This window comes from Oncorhynchus tshawytscha, linkage group LG01, assembly GCF_018296145.1.
Source record: "Oncorhynchus tshawytscha isolate Ot180627B linkage group LG01, Otsh_v2.0, whole genome shotgun sequence".
Lineage (NCBI taxonomy): Eukaryota > Metazoa > Chordata > Actinopteri > Salmoniformes > Salmonidae > Oncorhynchus > Oncorhynchus tshawytscha.
In genome coordinates, this window is record NC_056429.1 from 24,666,932 (window position 1) to 24,682,485 (window position 15,554).

Sequence of the window (15,554 nt, forward strand, 5' to 3'; positions counted from 1 at the left end):
GACCATTAACAGAATGTGACTGGCAGAACGGGTGTTATATGTGGAGGATGAGGGCAGCAGTAGATATCTCTGATAGGGGGGAGTGAGGCCTAAGAGGGTTTTATAAGTAAGCATCAACCAGTGGGTCTTGCAACAGGTATACAGAGATGATCAGTTTACAGAGGAGTATAGAGTGCAGTGATGCATCCTATAAGGGCATTGGTGGCAAATCTGATGGCCGAATGGTAAAGAACATCTAGCTGCTGAAGAGCACCCTTACCTGCCGATCTATAAATTGCATCTCCTTAATCTAGCAAGGGTCGGATGGCCATCTGAATCAGGGTTAGTTTGGCAGCTGGAGTCAAAGAGGAGTGATTACGATAGAGGAAACCAAGTCTAGATTTAACCTTAGCCTGTAGCTTTGATATGTGCTCAGCAGAGGATTTGCCATATCTTCAATTTAAGCCTACTAGAAAGTGTGTGCCCTCAGGCCTGGAGGGAAGCTAAAGTCACTCCACTACTGTCAGGATTCACCTAGGGGTCATGATTTGGGGCTGTACAAATGTTTGATGTATTAGAATAATTGATTATGCTTATGTTATATTAATAGTATGGGAGGGGTTATAAGACCCCAACACTCCTTACATTTATAGGGTCCTAACCTACAGATTAACAATATATATATATATATATATATATATATATATATATATATATATATATATTCATTATATAGTTTTAGAATTGTTCCACAGTTGTTTTCTCTTTCTCTCTCTTATAATGTGTGACTGAGACAGAACTCTGCAGGGGAGTGTGGGAGATAAGAGACTACTCAGACATTTCACAATAAATCCACTTTGGGGAGGGGACATTTATTGCCTAGCTTTTAGATAAACACTGAAACTTTATGTTGTATAGCTATGGATGCAGGGTTATGGTCTCAGGAGTAAAAAGGTAATGACGTAGTCAGTGACATCACTAAGGCGGGACTTCGGTTTAATAAAACAACTTGAGACCTTGTGTTTGATGCAGAACTTACTCAGCAACATTCGTGCTATGTTCCTGTTTGTCAACTTCTGTCTGAAATTGCATTAATAAAGGTTTTTGAATGATTTAATTAAAGATATTGTCATAATGCTAATTTCACCAATGAGCCAATGATGATTGACAAGGAGGAAAGGAACAAACCTAACACTACCCAAGAATAGTAAAGCCCCCTTTACTGGCTCAAATAGCCGACCAATCAGCCTGTTACCAACCCTTAGTAAAGTTTTGGGAAAAATAGTGTTTAACCAGATACAATGCTATTTTACAACAGACTTTCAGCACGCTTATAGGGAAGGACATTCAACAAGCACAGCACTTACACAAATTACTGATGATTGGCTGGGAGAAATTGTCTGGCCCAGGAGTGTGAAGGTGAACGGAAAGGCAGTGGAGCAACGAACCGCCCTTGCTGTCTCTGCCTGGCCGGTTCCCCTCTCTCCACTGGGATTCTCTGCCTCTAACCCTGTTACAGGGGCTGAGTCACTGGCTTACTGGTGCTCTTCTATGCCGTCCCTAGGAGGGGTGCGTCACTTGAGTGGGTTGAGTCACTGATGTGATCTTCCTGTCTGGGTTGGCATCCCCCCTTGGGTTGTGCAGTGGAGGAGATCTTTGTGGGCTATACTCGGCCTTGTCTCAGGATGGTAAGTTGGTGGTTGAAGATATCCCTCTAGTGGTGTGGGGGCTGTGCTTTGGCAAAGTGGGTGGGGTTATATCCTGCCTTTTTGGCCCTGTCCAGGGGTATCATCGGATGGGGCCACAGTGTCTCCTGACCCCTCTTGTCTCAGCCTCCAATATTTATGCTGCAGTAGTTCATGTGTCGGGGGGCTAGTGTCAGTCTGTTATATCTGGAGTATTTCTCCTGTCTTATCCGGTGTCCCGTGTGAATTTAAGTATGCTCTCTCTAATTCTCTTTTTCTCTCTCTCTTTCTTTTTTTATTTCTCTTGGAGGACCTGAGCCCTAAGACTATGCCTCAGGACTACCTGGCATCTGGCCGTGCTGCCGCTCCAGTTTCAACTGTTCTGCCTGCGGCTATGGAACCCTGACCTGTTCACCAGACGTGCTACCTGTCCAAGATCTGCTGTTTTCAACTCAGCAGGAGCGGTAGAGATACTCTCAATGATCGGCTATGAAAAGCCAACTGACATTTACTCCTGAGGTGCTGACCTGTTGCACCCTCAACAACTACTGTGATTATTATAATTTGACCATGCTGGTCATTTATGAAAATTTGAACATCTTGGCCATGTTCTGTTATAATCTCCACCTGGCACAGCCAGAAGAGGAATGGCCACCCCTCATAGCCTGGTTCCTCTCTAGGTTTCTTCCTAGGTTTTATCCTTTCTAGGGAGTTTTTCCTAGCCACTGTGCTTCTACACCTGCATTGCTTGCTGTCTGGGGTTTTAGGCTGGTTTTCTGTACAGCACTTTGAGCTATCAGTTGATGTAAGAAGGGCTTTATAAATACATTTGATTTGATTTGATGATAACATACGCACTATACACACACGCACACATGGATCTTGTGTTGTAGATACGTGGTAGTGGAGTATGGACCTGAGGGCTCACACTTAGTGTGTTGTGAATTCTGTAATCAATGTATTGTAATATTTTTAACATTGTATAACTGCCTTCATTTTGCCGGACCACAGGAAGAGTAGCTGCTGCCTTGGCAACAGTTAATGGGGATCCATAATAAATACAAAATACAAATACAAATCCTCCACCCTGGACTTCCTAACCCTGTGTTATTGTGTGGATGACAACACAAGCTCTTTCACCTATTCCATAAATTCACTTCATATTGCTGTCTGTCTGTCTGTCTGTCTGTCTGTCTGTCTGTCTGTCTGTCTGTCTGTCTGTCTGTCTGTCTGTCTGTCTGTCTGTCTGTCTGTCTGTCTGTCTGTCTGTCTGTCTGTCTGTCTGTCTGTCTGTCTGTCTGTCTGTCTGTCTGTCTGTCTGTCTGTCTGTCTGTCTGTCTGTCTGTTGTGTGGTAATAAATGTGTGTTTTGTACATCTGTCTCCTACTGGTCATTCACCTTTCTAACCCAAGGGCCCAGGCCGATTGTACCTATATCTAAACTGGCACCGCTAGCGGAGTCCATCGCTAGTTGGTGGCACTCTTTGAGATACAGTTAGATACTGTATTAAATCTAATATCTTTGAAATGCAGTAAAGGAATACTAGAATGCATTATATAACTCTTTAATGTAGCAATCGACTGAAACAGTCTGTCAACATCAGAGGACATTTTGTGACCAAGTCAATCCATGAGTGATATTGAACAAAAGATGAGTTTATGTATTTATCAGGTGAGGACAATCTGTTTGAAAATGTCAGTTGAGAGGACAGCTAATTTCATTATCTTCTCTATCTGTGACAACTCAATGCCTATCATGTGAAAAACTGAAGGAAAATATCCCACAGTAAGGTTGTTATAAGACCACACTACCTGAATAACAAATTATGTTCAGGCGTTAACCCTTTATGTAGATCTTTGTAAATAGAACTGTGTAACCCACTTAACTATAACATTATCCGTGCAGCGAGGCAATAACATCTATGACTTTATAATTAGTCTAGGTATTGAGCTGCTATATTGTGGGGTTTAATTACATAGGCAGTCATTGTGGCTGTGATTACACTTACAGGTGCAGCCAAGCATGGTATTGTGTGTTTCAGGTCTGTTGCGTAACACAGTTGGGTCGTTCCAAGAAAAGAGTGCCTTTTGCGTATTTTAAGTAGAAATTGTGCACCAATATTGAATTTTAAAAGTATGTTATATAAATTGAATTGTCACGTTCTGACCTTAGTTCTTTTGTTATGTCTTTGTTTTAGTATGGTCAGGGCGTGAGTTGGGTGGGTTGTTTATGTTCTTTTTTCTATGATTTGGGATTTCTGTGTTTGGCCTGGTATGGATCTCAATTAGAGGCAGCTGTCAATCGTTGTCCTTGATTGAGAACCATACTTAGGTAGCCTGGTTTCACTTTTGAGTTGTGGGTGCTTGTTTTCCGTGTTAGTGTTTGTGCCACACGGGACTGTTTCGTTTGTTTCAGTATTTCACATTATTATTTTGTAGTTTAGTGTTCTTGTTAATAAAGTAACGTTATGGACACTTCCACGCTGCAAATTTGTCCAATCTCTCTTACTCCTCGTCAGAAGAAGAGGACGAGCGTTACATGAAATGCCCTTTAATATAGATCACATGGAGAATTATTAAATCAGTTATACAGCATTAAAATCCCTTTTTTATAAATAAAGGCTTGTTAATGTGCAAAATTCAGCATTGTGACATGTCCCTCTGTCAACCCTGTGCCGTCCCTCTGTCAACCCTGTGCCGTCCCTCTGTCAACCCTGTGCCGTCCCTCTGTCAACCCTGTGCCGTCCCTCTGTCAACCCTGTGCCGTCCCTCTGTCAACCCTGTGCCACTTCTAGGAAGATTTTAACCCACTTAAGTTCCACCATAATTGTAAAGCCCTAGCTATTTTGTTGCGTAGTGAAAGTAATTTCTGAAGATTATTATTTATTTCATGTCAACCCTGTTATGTGAACTTAATTATCTTTTTAATATCGTGACTCTATTCCTTAAAAAAAAAATCTAAAGAAACATTGAACATCTACTAGTCAAATCATAGAGTTAAAGCAGGTGAACTGGTTCTACTCTTTCTGGCCATTTTCTGGTGTTTTGTGGTGGAAAACGGAGTGGGTCGAGCATAACACGTCAACCCTGTTACCTATAGACAGGCTAGAAATCTTTTAACAATTTCAGATTTTGTTGTGAAGCTTGCATTCAATTGCCACTCCCTGTTGCGTACTACAAGCTTCCATTTCCCCTGTCGTAAGGGGATTTCTGGCTGATTTAAGAAGAAATCGTCAACCCTGTTACAGTCAACACGGTTACTTTATTTGTCACTTAATAGGCAATTACTAAAGTCATTTTTATATTTACCCTCTTGAGATGGGGAAAACAAGTTTTTTTATGAAGTTGAACATGTGCTCTTCATGACAGAATGTTTATGACAGAAGTTACACTTCCCAAAACAAGGCACCGATTTGGTGGAACGACCCAGCTATTATCAGCCGGACCATCATTCAGTCCACTGGGCGGGCGGGTGGGAGGAAACAACAGTGAACCATTACAGGACGTTTGTGTAGCCTATCATTACAGCTGACTGAGGGAAGCCTCGCAGAAAATAATCATCTGCTCATTGTATAGACACAGTGCAGTATAAGCCTGCTGAGAAATGATCAGCTTGAAGAATGTTTATGATGATGTACCCGAAATGTTTACATATAACAGAGTTAATGATCACCTCAGCACGATATTAATGTAGGTGTTAAAAAGATTCATTGAAGCTAGGTGTTTAATTATGCAAGCATAGGCTATATGCAAAGTAAAGGTATATAAAAACACAACAGATTCAGCCTCATATAAAGTGACACCGACTGCTACAGAAGCATCCCAAATTGATATGCAGAACATTGAGTGCCCTGGATTACTGTAGACGTAAGGGGATCTCGCTAAAGCCCACTCTCTGTCTGAGTATGTCCCAAATGGTCCCTATATATTCCCTGGTCAAAATGTGGTGCACTACAAAGGGAATAGGGTGGCCATTTAGGACGCATGTTCTGTCTTACCTAGGATATTGGGCATGGGCAGACAGGTGCTGTGGAGCTTCCCGCTGTAGAACTCCAGGCCGATGATGGCAAACATGAGAATGGCGAAGAAGAGCAACAGGCCAATCTGGAGCAGCGGCACCATGGCTTTCATGATAGATTTCAGGACTATCTGCAGGCCTGGTCACACACAGAGAGATAGAGAGACAACCGTCATGTGTCGTCAGTGCCAACAATGAGTCACAACTCCAAACAATTATGGATGGGAAGTGTGGGAACCACTTAGAGCAGATAGTGTCAGCACTCTCACTTTGGATAATACAACACTTCCACGAAGACATTGTTGCCCATCCTCATTTTGGGAGTGGTTTTCAGTTTGACTCAGTTGTGGTCTGCCAACAAAATAACTCATTAGGAATTAACTTTACAGACTCCAAAATGAGGTTGGACAGATGTACTGCAAACGCCAGAAGAACAAGTAAAGATACCTATATACGGTACAGAATTCCAAATATATACTGTATATATAGACAGAGCAGATCCATGGACATCCATCCAGTATATGTGATCTGGTGGCGGAGGCTACTCACTGGGGATTCCAGAGACCAGTTTGAGGGGTCTGAGTACACGGACGGCCCTCAGCGTCCGCAGGTCCACTGGGATGTTCATGTGAGCTCCCGCTGTGGCCAGAATCCTGCATATATATATATACACACACACACACACACACACACACACACACACCACAGAGATAATTATTAAATCAGTTATACAGCATTAATATCCCATTAATATTTCAAAGAGAATGTAATATGTGAAACATTATCTGAGTCTGAATCAGGTATTGCATGATACAAAGAAATGCATGATACATTTCTTTGTGTAGATCCAGGACCCATCATGACTGAACCTATCCCATAGTGGGGGGGGTACTTGTAGATAAAGTACTTGTAGTATTCATCACATCAGTTTCCCAAATAAACATGACACTTCATCGATTGTCTCTAATTAAACTCAGGCAAAGCCGGGCCAATTGTGCACCGCCCTATGGGACTCCCGATCACAGCCAGATGTGATACAGCCTGGATTTGAACCATGGACTGTTGTCTATTTCATTGAGATGTAGTGCCTTAGGATATTAGGCTATTGGCTTCTATAACTTACAAATGTATGAATGAGTAATACTTGAATCTTAAAAACAATGAAATAGCATTGGTCAAGACTCAAGAAACATGATTGACAGATCAATAATTCAGTGAAATGGTCCATTGGTGTAATTCTGCTCCTATTCTGTTTAAAGCTAACACTCGGCAGCTATCCTAGCACTTCATCTCTGGATCTTATCATCTGAGTCGTCTGTCACATGTGTGCAGCTAACCACATTAGTTATATTTTCTCATCAGACTGGAGTACAATGAGACCAGCCATTAAAGATGTGACCCACTCAAAAGGTTCAGGAGCAGCAGGGAGGGGAAGGGGCTTCTAGGGTTCAAGCAACCTGGTTTCACTGGTACACCAGGCAGCGAATGCAGGAGAAAACAAGTCCTATTTTTGTCTGCACTGCGTAGGAGGAAGGCACTGACAAATTCTATTTAGGAAATGAAGACTGCAGCTAGTACGAGGAAGAGAGAGAGACAAGGTTCCTGTCTGTGTAAGTGGGCGTTCCCTCTCTCACATGAGCATACGTTCCCGCTCACATGGGAAAGCATCCCCCCCGCATGCTCAGAAAAAAAATAGCCTGTTAGATGTCTTTCTCTACCCCCTGGATAAATGGTGCAGTCCACAGGCTCCAAGTAAATATCAGCTAGTACCTGGAACAGATGTGAAGCAGCTCATTATAAAATGCAAATGTTATCCTTTCTTTGATGTGCCTCCTAATAGGAGGCAACTTATTGGAGATGCAGTGCAGCAGGTACAATAGACATAAAGGAGGCTGGTGCATCCTGGCCCCTCCTTTCCTCCTTCATCACTCCTTCTCTCCTCTACGTTATAGTGGCACTATGCTGTGCACACTTGGGGGAGAACAGAGCCTCCGCCCACTATTTTCACCTCACCCCCTTTCTCTCTTACACACTTCCAGTGAGATCCACTCCACACCATAATAGGAGATCTAGACAACCCACGGTCACCCCTCCCACTGCTTTTTGACCTGGTTCATTTCTGCCCTTCCCCTCTCTTTGTCCAGATCTGACAGCACGGCAGTGTTGTGGATGATGCAGCTGCAGTAGATATGACGTCATAAAACATAGAAGTGATCCCTTTTTTCAACCATTGTTAGGCCTAAATCTCAATTTTGTAATGTCCTGTTAAATGTGTTACACAGACATAATACAGATTATGTTGAATATGGCACAGATCCAATCATGGTCTGAAAAGAAGAGCTACAGACATATTTTGGTGAGGATTAGCCACATCTAGGATGTCAGGACACCGGGATGTCAGCCATTTGAATTAAGACTAAGACTACTACTAAGACTATTAAAATAGCACATCCATACAGAGATGATATTATTCCATCTGGGATGAGCTGAGAACAGACAGAGCCTCCTCCCCTTCACCAAATCATTACCAAATCTGGGCTGCTCTTTAGTTGTTATGGAGACGGGGGGGGGGGTCTAGGAGCTAAAAATGTCATCCCCATTTAGTCTGCTGATGGACTTCCTGCTCAGGCAGACACCCATGTGATTTGTGAGAAGCCAGCCAGGTGAGCTGTATTCTAGTCTGGTCTATATTAGTGGACAGAGAGAGTGGCCACTGGGCAGGTGCACGTGTAGGCTAGGTACATGAGCTTGATGAGACAAAGTTACAGCCTTCCAGTCCCATTCAACAGAAGGCATTATAAAATAAAGAGCAAATCTATGTGGGTGGTGCACATTTCTACAATTGAGTATTCCATTCAGCAAATACAGTTTACACAACAAAATTCAGAGGCAACGGCGTTAGTTTTTTAAAACGTTGGGAGCCTGGGAGCATAATGCGGCATGTTAAAACCCTGTGAGGAGTAAGGACACTGTGGGAGGCTTTAGAAGGAATGGAGGCTCTTTCTTTGTGCTAGAAAGCAGAGCAGTGTGGGAGTACCTCAGCAACACAAAGCCTGGGTAAGGACAAATCCACTGTCAGTTTCACTGCATGCCAGGGAACATCTACTGTCACTGACTTTACTACATCATGCCAGAAAAAAAAGCTGTTCACTTTGGCACTCAGCTGCAAAATTCACACTCATTACTGATCCTATACTTCTCCATGTCTGATAATTATCTGCTGGTGTCAACAATGTGACACAACTGTAAATCCATAGACAAGTAACTGCCATAACACTTCACATGACAGTGACATAAAGTACAGATGTAGGATCTTAAAGGGATACTTTGGGATTTTGGCAATGAGGCCAAGTTATCTACTTTCCCAGAGTCAGATGAACTTGTGGATACCATTTGTATTTTTCCGTGTGCAGTTTGAATGAAGTTGCTAACTAGCGCTACTAGCAATAGGGTATCTATAGGTATCTGCAGATACCTATAGACTTTCAGTCATTGTACTAACACGAGTTAGCATTAACTTGCGAAACTACCTCTAACTTCCTTCATACTGGACACAGAGACATAAAGATGGTATCCACAAATTAATCTGACTCTGGAGAAGTATTGTACATGATGGACCTCATTGCCAAAATCCCGACATATCCCTTTAATTTGAGCCAGTTTGCTACAGGAGGAAAATAATCCTGCAGCAACATGAAATATGAATTATTATGCAGATTATAATTAATTGTCACGTCGTGTATGTAGGTGGCAGGGAAGTCAAGCGCAGGAGAATTAAACTTGGTATAAATGGAGTATTTTAATAATTTAAACAAACTCCAAAACCAAAGTCCATAGTAAAATAAATGTGGGTACAAAAACCCTCCGCACACCAATCCATAAAACATGAACATAACAATAAACAATCTCTGACAAGGACATGAGGGGAAACAGAGGGTTAAATACACAACAGGTAATGAATGGGATTGGAACCAGGTGTGTAAGAAGACCAGACAAAACCAATGGAAAATGAAACATAGATCAATGATGGCTAGAAGACCGGTGACGTCGAACCGCCGAGCACCGCCCGAACAAGGAGAGGCATCAACTTCGGCAGAAGTCGTGACATTAATAGACATTTTTATAGGGTTTGATACATTTTTTGTAAGGGAAAATCAAGTCTATTTCAAAGTGAAAATTACAAACTTCGGAAGCCTTTTAAACCTGAAATACACTACAAATACAATAGCTGCATTTCAGAAACGTTATCCAGCAATAGGGTGCTCAAATGACAATCCTTCATCTGTAATACATAAGTCATAATGCTATCAATATCATGACATGGTTGACACCTGTCACTAGCATTATGTCAAATGATAGACAGCTGTCAATTCTCGAGGCCAAATCTAGGTTAGGAAGTTATCTAACTGACAACTTTCATCTTGAGGACATGGAGAGTTCAGCTGTATCATTGACATCTTTGCTTTTGATAAATCGCTGTAACTAAGGTCTACCTTTGTGCCGTCACTGTTTCTACAAGACACCCGTTATGTTTGCCCATGATGGTGCGCTGTGTGGAGCATGCTGCTGGGCCCCTTTATAGCCTGAGACAGAGACAACAAACCCTGTCTGCCTCAGTCAGTCAGTCAACCTGACCCTGGGCTGTTCTCATGATAACATCCTGCCCACACTAGTCACAAAAACAACTCTACATCCAAAATGCAATACCCTATTTCTGACTCACATGGCAAGACTTTGTGTGATCGTGGTGACCAGATATGGTGGTGGGGAATCCAAGACTCTCGAAGACATAGCCAATCACTAATAAGACATATGGACCAGTAAAAAATATAGCTAAACATTACTGTATTGTGTACAATGTATATGTTGGCCACATTCAATAGTGTGTTCAATAGTGTGTGTACTCTACTGTATAGTCTCTCATCAACCCTCATCAACCCTGTTCCTTTTACGCTGTGTCTTATCAATCATTCACCAGATCTATTATTCATCTTGGCTAAAGAGCAAACACTTAGCTAATTGTCACACATCCAATTCGGACAGCTGGTGACAGACACCTAAGGACAGTTAGACAACAGAGATGCAAAAGTGTTAAGGATTGCACCTCGATTTGACATTAGTAAACTGGAGCTTGCTGATTATTTCCAAACACTGTGCTAAGCCTTGGGCATAGATTCACTGGGGATTTCATAGGAGCTCATTACCAATATTTGTACCTTATAAAGGAGAAGTGCATCTAGACATCTTGTAATCCGCTTGCGTTCATATTCATCACTTCATTTTGTGGAAAATATTTGTCTATTCTCAGAATGTAGGTTAACTTTTATAACACAAAATAAAGTACCATTCAATGTGTTATGTGAATTATATCACTGTGTATTTATAGTCAGAAAACACTGACACGTGACAGTTTCTAAGCACCTTAAACAGTTCTGAATCTATCTGGATGAGCATTTTCTCTCTGGCAGCCATCTGTGTGAAACACAGTTTATGTTACACCAGGATGCCATGATGAAATCATGTTTTCTTAGAAACAAATTGTATTCTCAGGCATCTTACGCCAGAGGTTACCGTATCACTTAGGAGCCTACAACGCTACATTGCACTCCATACTTACCCAGCAGGGTGAGGTAATGCACACTCTTCCTCCACTGCGTAACCACCACATGCAAACTTCAAAGGGCCTTTCATTTCATCATCTCTGATGATAAAGACTTCTTCACATCTCTCTGTATCATGAGGAACCTACGACCCTGGCCTCACCCCTGGACCAGAGCTAATGCATAATACAACTGCAGGGATAACACCATGTCACTTTTTTTCATGAACCTTTATTAAACTAGCAAAGTCAGTTAAGGACAAATTCTTATTTACAATGATGGCCTACTGGGGAACAGTGGGTTAACTGCCTTGTTCAGGGGCAGAAGGACAGATTTTTACCTTGTCAGCTCAGGGATTCAATCCAGGAACCTTCCAGTTACTGGCCCAACGCTCTAACCACTTGGCTACCTGCTGCTGCTAAATGAAAACCTTTTATTGCATGGGGTCTCAGGCTCTGACTGACCCAGCATGTGGGAACTTGATCTACACCCAGGGATGCCAGCCCTTTCTGAAAGTCCAGGAGTGGGCAGCTATCAAAGGACATGATGATGTGTGTGTAGCAGCAGTGAGCCTGTACCACCTCCATGTGCCTAGGCACATTTGATCTCAGTGTCCCCCAAACACAGCCCATCTATCTACAGTACTCCCCTTTACACCCTGGATATCAATTTGTTCAATTTAGTTGCTTGTCACAGATACTACAGCCAATAATGAAAAATGTTTAGCTCTGTATAAACTTCAAAGGAGTTAGAGAAGGCATCCTGCAGAAGTGAAAAGGCAATTTCACCACAATGGGCCATTTGATGCTCCCTGCGGGTACATTTCAGTAAATACCTTTTGTCCCAGTGAAACACTGTGGCTCCAAAACAATGACAACAGCACACATTCATACAAGAAATGGGAGAACAGGGAGTTACCTTAAAATTGCTTTTCCACAAACAAACACCACAGGGAATCAAATGACAGAGAGATAATTTGGGATGCTATAGATGTTAATTATCCTTGGCAGATACCATCTGTCTTTGTTTGTCTGATTAAGAGGTAAATTGAAGACAAACTGTAGTAAAGATTTACAGTACAGCAATCTGGTTTCCCTTTCAGCTGGATACAAATGAAATAACCCACATAGAAAATACAGTAATCTCCTAAATTATTGGCACCCTTGATAAAGATGAGCAAAACAGACTGTATAGAAAATGAATAATACAAATACTAATTGGAAATTATTGGAAATTATATTATTTTATACTAATGCAATTGCTCAGAGAAAAAATATTTGGTTTAACCCATAAGAGTCTAAGCCCTGTCTAAGCCGGGAGAGGGGAGGAAGGGGGTTCTACTAATAACAGATTCACTACATGGAACAACAGATAGCCCCCCCAATAAAATCTAAGGGAAGTTTGCATGCCAGCCTGCCGAAACAGCCCCTTTTGAGCAAACTGTATAAATGATGGGTTAAGAAAAAGCACATCAGACCAGAAACATGTGAAGCTGCAGCTGCACGTTTAAAGTGGTTTGAACTTTGAATCTCAAAATGAGGTAGAGATGTTAGACTCACCAACCCGGACAATCACTGGTACGCTGATTAGCTGTCCGAAGTAAAGTATCTTCGAAAGCAAATTTAAGTAGGTCCATTCTGTTACTCTGCTCAAACCATCGTATTATGCTGCTCTCATCACCCCACTGGGAAACCATCGATACGCTGGCTAGCCTATCTTCAAAGAAGCATCTTCAAGAGTAAATGGAAGGAAAGTCAACTCTGTAGTTCATGACTATACAACAAGTCACCTGATACTCCTAATCTTACCTCATTTGCACAGACTGTATATAGATTTTTTCTATTGTGTTATTGACTGTATGTTTGTTTATTCCATGTGTAACTGTGTTGTTGTTTGTGTCGCACTGTATGCTTTATCTTGGCCAGGTCGCAGTTGTAAATGAGAACTTGTTCTCAACTGGCCTACCTGGTTAAATAAAAGATTAAATAAAAAAATTATCAATAAAAATACGGGACAACTACAGAGAAGGACAAGAGACGAAGACTCATCATAACCATTTTGGACAATCAGAGCCTTACAATCGTGCTGCGATTGTGCCCTAGACCACTGCACCACCCGGGAGGCCGGACAGGCAATTTTTATGTGTAACGAGCTTCAGCACTCGGCGGTCCTGTTCTGTGAGCTTGTGTGTCCTGCCACTTAGAGGCTGAGCTGTTGTTGCTCTTAGACATTTCCACTTCACAATAACAGCACAGTTGACCGGGGCAGCTCTAGTAGGGCAGAAAATTGACAAGCTGACTTGTTGGAAAGGTGGCATCCTGTGACGGTGCCATGTTGAAAGACACTGAGCTCTTCAGTAAGGGCCATTCTACTGCCAATGTTTGTCTATAGAGATTAAATGGCTGTGTGCTCGATTTTATACACCTTTCAGCAATGGGTGTGGCTGAAATAGCTGAATCCACTAATTTGAAGGGGTGTCCACATACTTTTCATCAAGTAGTGTATGTCACAGAAAGAGCAGGTGTCCTTAATATTTTGTAGATTCAGTATATGTTGACCACTGAGACCAGATGGGTTACTTAAATTCAATATACTGGTCATATCTATTCTAGTTCAGGGCACTACAGCTTTTAGAGGAGACCACAGAGAGACTGAGCAAAGGCAAGAGGATGATAATTCAATACTGTATGTGGTTAATCTGCCTTCACCTTTATCTCTGAGGATATAAACTGATTTAGGTCATTACCACTTTGAAACAATGCAAGGTGACAAAGAGCAGAGGACAGAAAAGGGGACCTTTTACTACATGGCTGGATATTTTTTAAGGGTGCCTGGCACCTATTACTATACCCTGTTCAAAGGCACTTAAATAATTTGTTTTGCCCATTCCCCCTCTGAATGGCACACATACACAATCCATGTCGCAATTGTCTCAAGACTTACAAATCCTTCTTTAACCTGTCTCCTCCCCTTCATCTACGCTGATTGAAGTGGATTTAACAAGTGACATCATTAAGGGATCATAGCTTTCACCTGGATTCACCTGGTCAGTCTATGTCTATTGAAGATGGCACCGAAGAACATGGTTGACCTTTTACATTCTCCCAACCAATTGTGCTATTTTGTTCGTTTTTTGCATTTTGTGTAACTTGTTTTTTTAAACATATTTTGTACATAATGTAGCTGCTACCGTCTCTTATGACCGAAAATAACTTCTGGACATCAGAACAGCGATTACCCACCTGGACTGGAACAGTCGTTCCTTTAAAACCTGTTAGAGATAGGGGGCAGTATTTCCCCTTTGGATGAATTGCGTGCCCATAGTGAACTGCATCAAAATCTGTCCTAAATTGCTAATATATGCATATTATTATTAATATTGGATAGAAAACAATCTGAAGTTTCTAAAACCGTTTGAATTATATCTGTGAGTATAACAGAACTCACAGGGCAGGCAATCTTCCAAACTAGTTTTGAAATCCTGAAAGTTGGGGCAACTTTGACGTCATCGCCCCCTCCCTTCCCAACCAGTTATGGATCTGGAAACACTTCCTACGTCTTCCACTAGATGTCCTCATTCAGTAGAAAGTGTAATGGAGCATTTGCTGTTAACTTTGACCTAATGGGAAGGAAAGTAGTAGGTGTCGCAAAAGATTTCCATTTTGTTGAGGCGCGTTCGCGTTTGAGTGCTTCGGCTGTTCCAATCAGCCCCAGATGAAAACAAATGATCCGGTTGGAATGCTATTGAATCTATATGATTATAACATCCTGAAGATTGATTCTGCACTTAGTTTGACCAGTTTCGTCGACCTGTAATATGTAATTTGGAAGTTATCCTGGACCAGAAGTCATTTTTTGGACATTTGAGCTGAAAGTGGTAGCAAATGCTGCTACTTGGACACTAGAATTGAACATTATGAAACAAAACGATTTATTGTTGAACTAGGACTCCTTGCACTACATTCTGATGAAAGATCAAAGGTAAGGGAATATTTATGTTGTAATTTTGTATTTCTGTTGACTCCAACATGGCGGAGAAATATTGTTAAGTCTGAGCGCTGTCTCAGATTATTGCAATGTTAGGCTTTTTCTGTAACGTAAAAAAAAATATGACACAGCGGTTGCATTAAGAACCAGTGTATCTTTTTAATTATATGTAGAACATGTATCTTTAGTCAAAGTTTATGATGAGTATTTCTGTTATCTGGCGTAGCTTTCTATAATTCCCCCGGATATTTTGGAGGATTTCCTGAACATGGATGGTGGCAATGTA

The 15,554-nt window shown here is 41.6% G+C and overlaps 1 protein-coding gene across 1 annotated transcript in view; it reads right to left on the reverse strand.

Moving 5' to 3' along the window:
• The window catches only part of LOC112260280 (voltage-dependent R-type calcium channel subunit alpha-1E), a 92,669-nt gene that overhangs the window by 56,272 nt on the left and 20,843 nt on the right, over nt 1-15,554 (reverse strand). Inside the window, exons 3-4 of the mRNA XM_042327877.1 lie at nt 6,231-6,334; nt 5,662-5,820 (exon numbers count right to left, since the gene is read on the reverse strand). Coding sequence (XP_042183811.1) covers nt 5,662-5,820; nt 6,231-6,334 — 263 coding nt within the window. The remainder of the gene's footprint in view (nt 1-5,661; nt 5,821-6,230; nt 6,335-15,554) is intronic.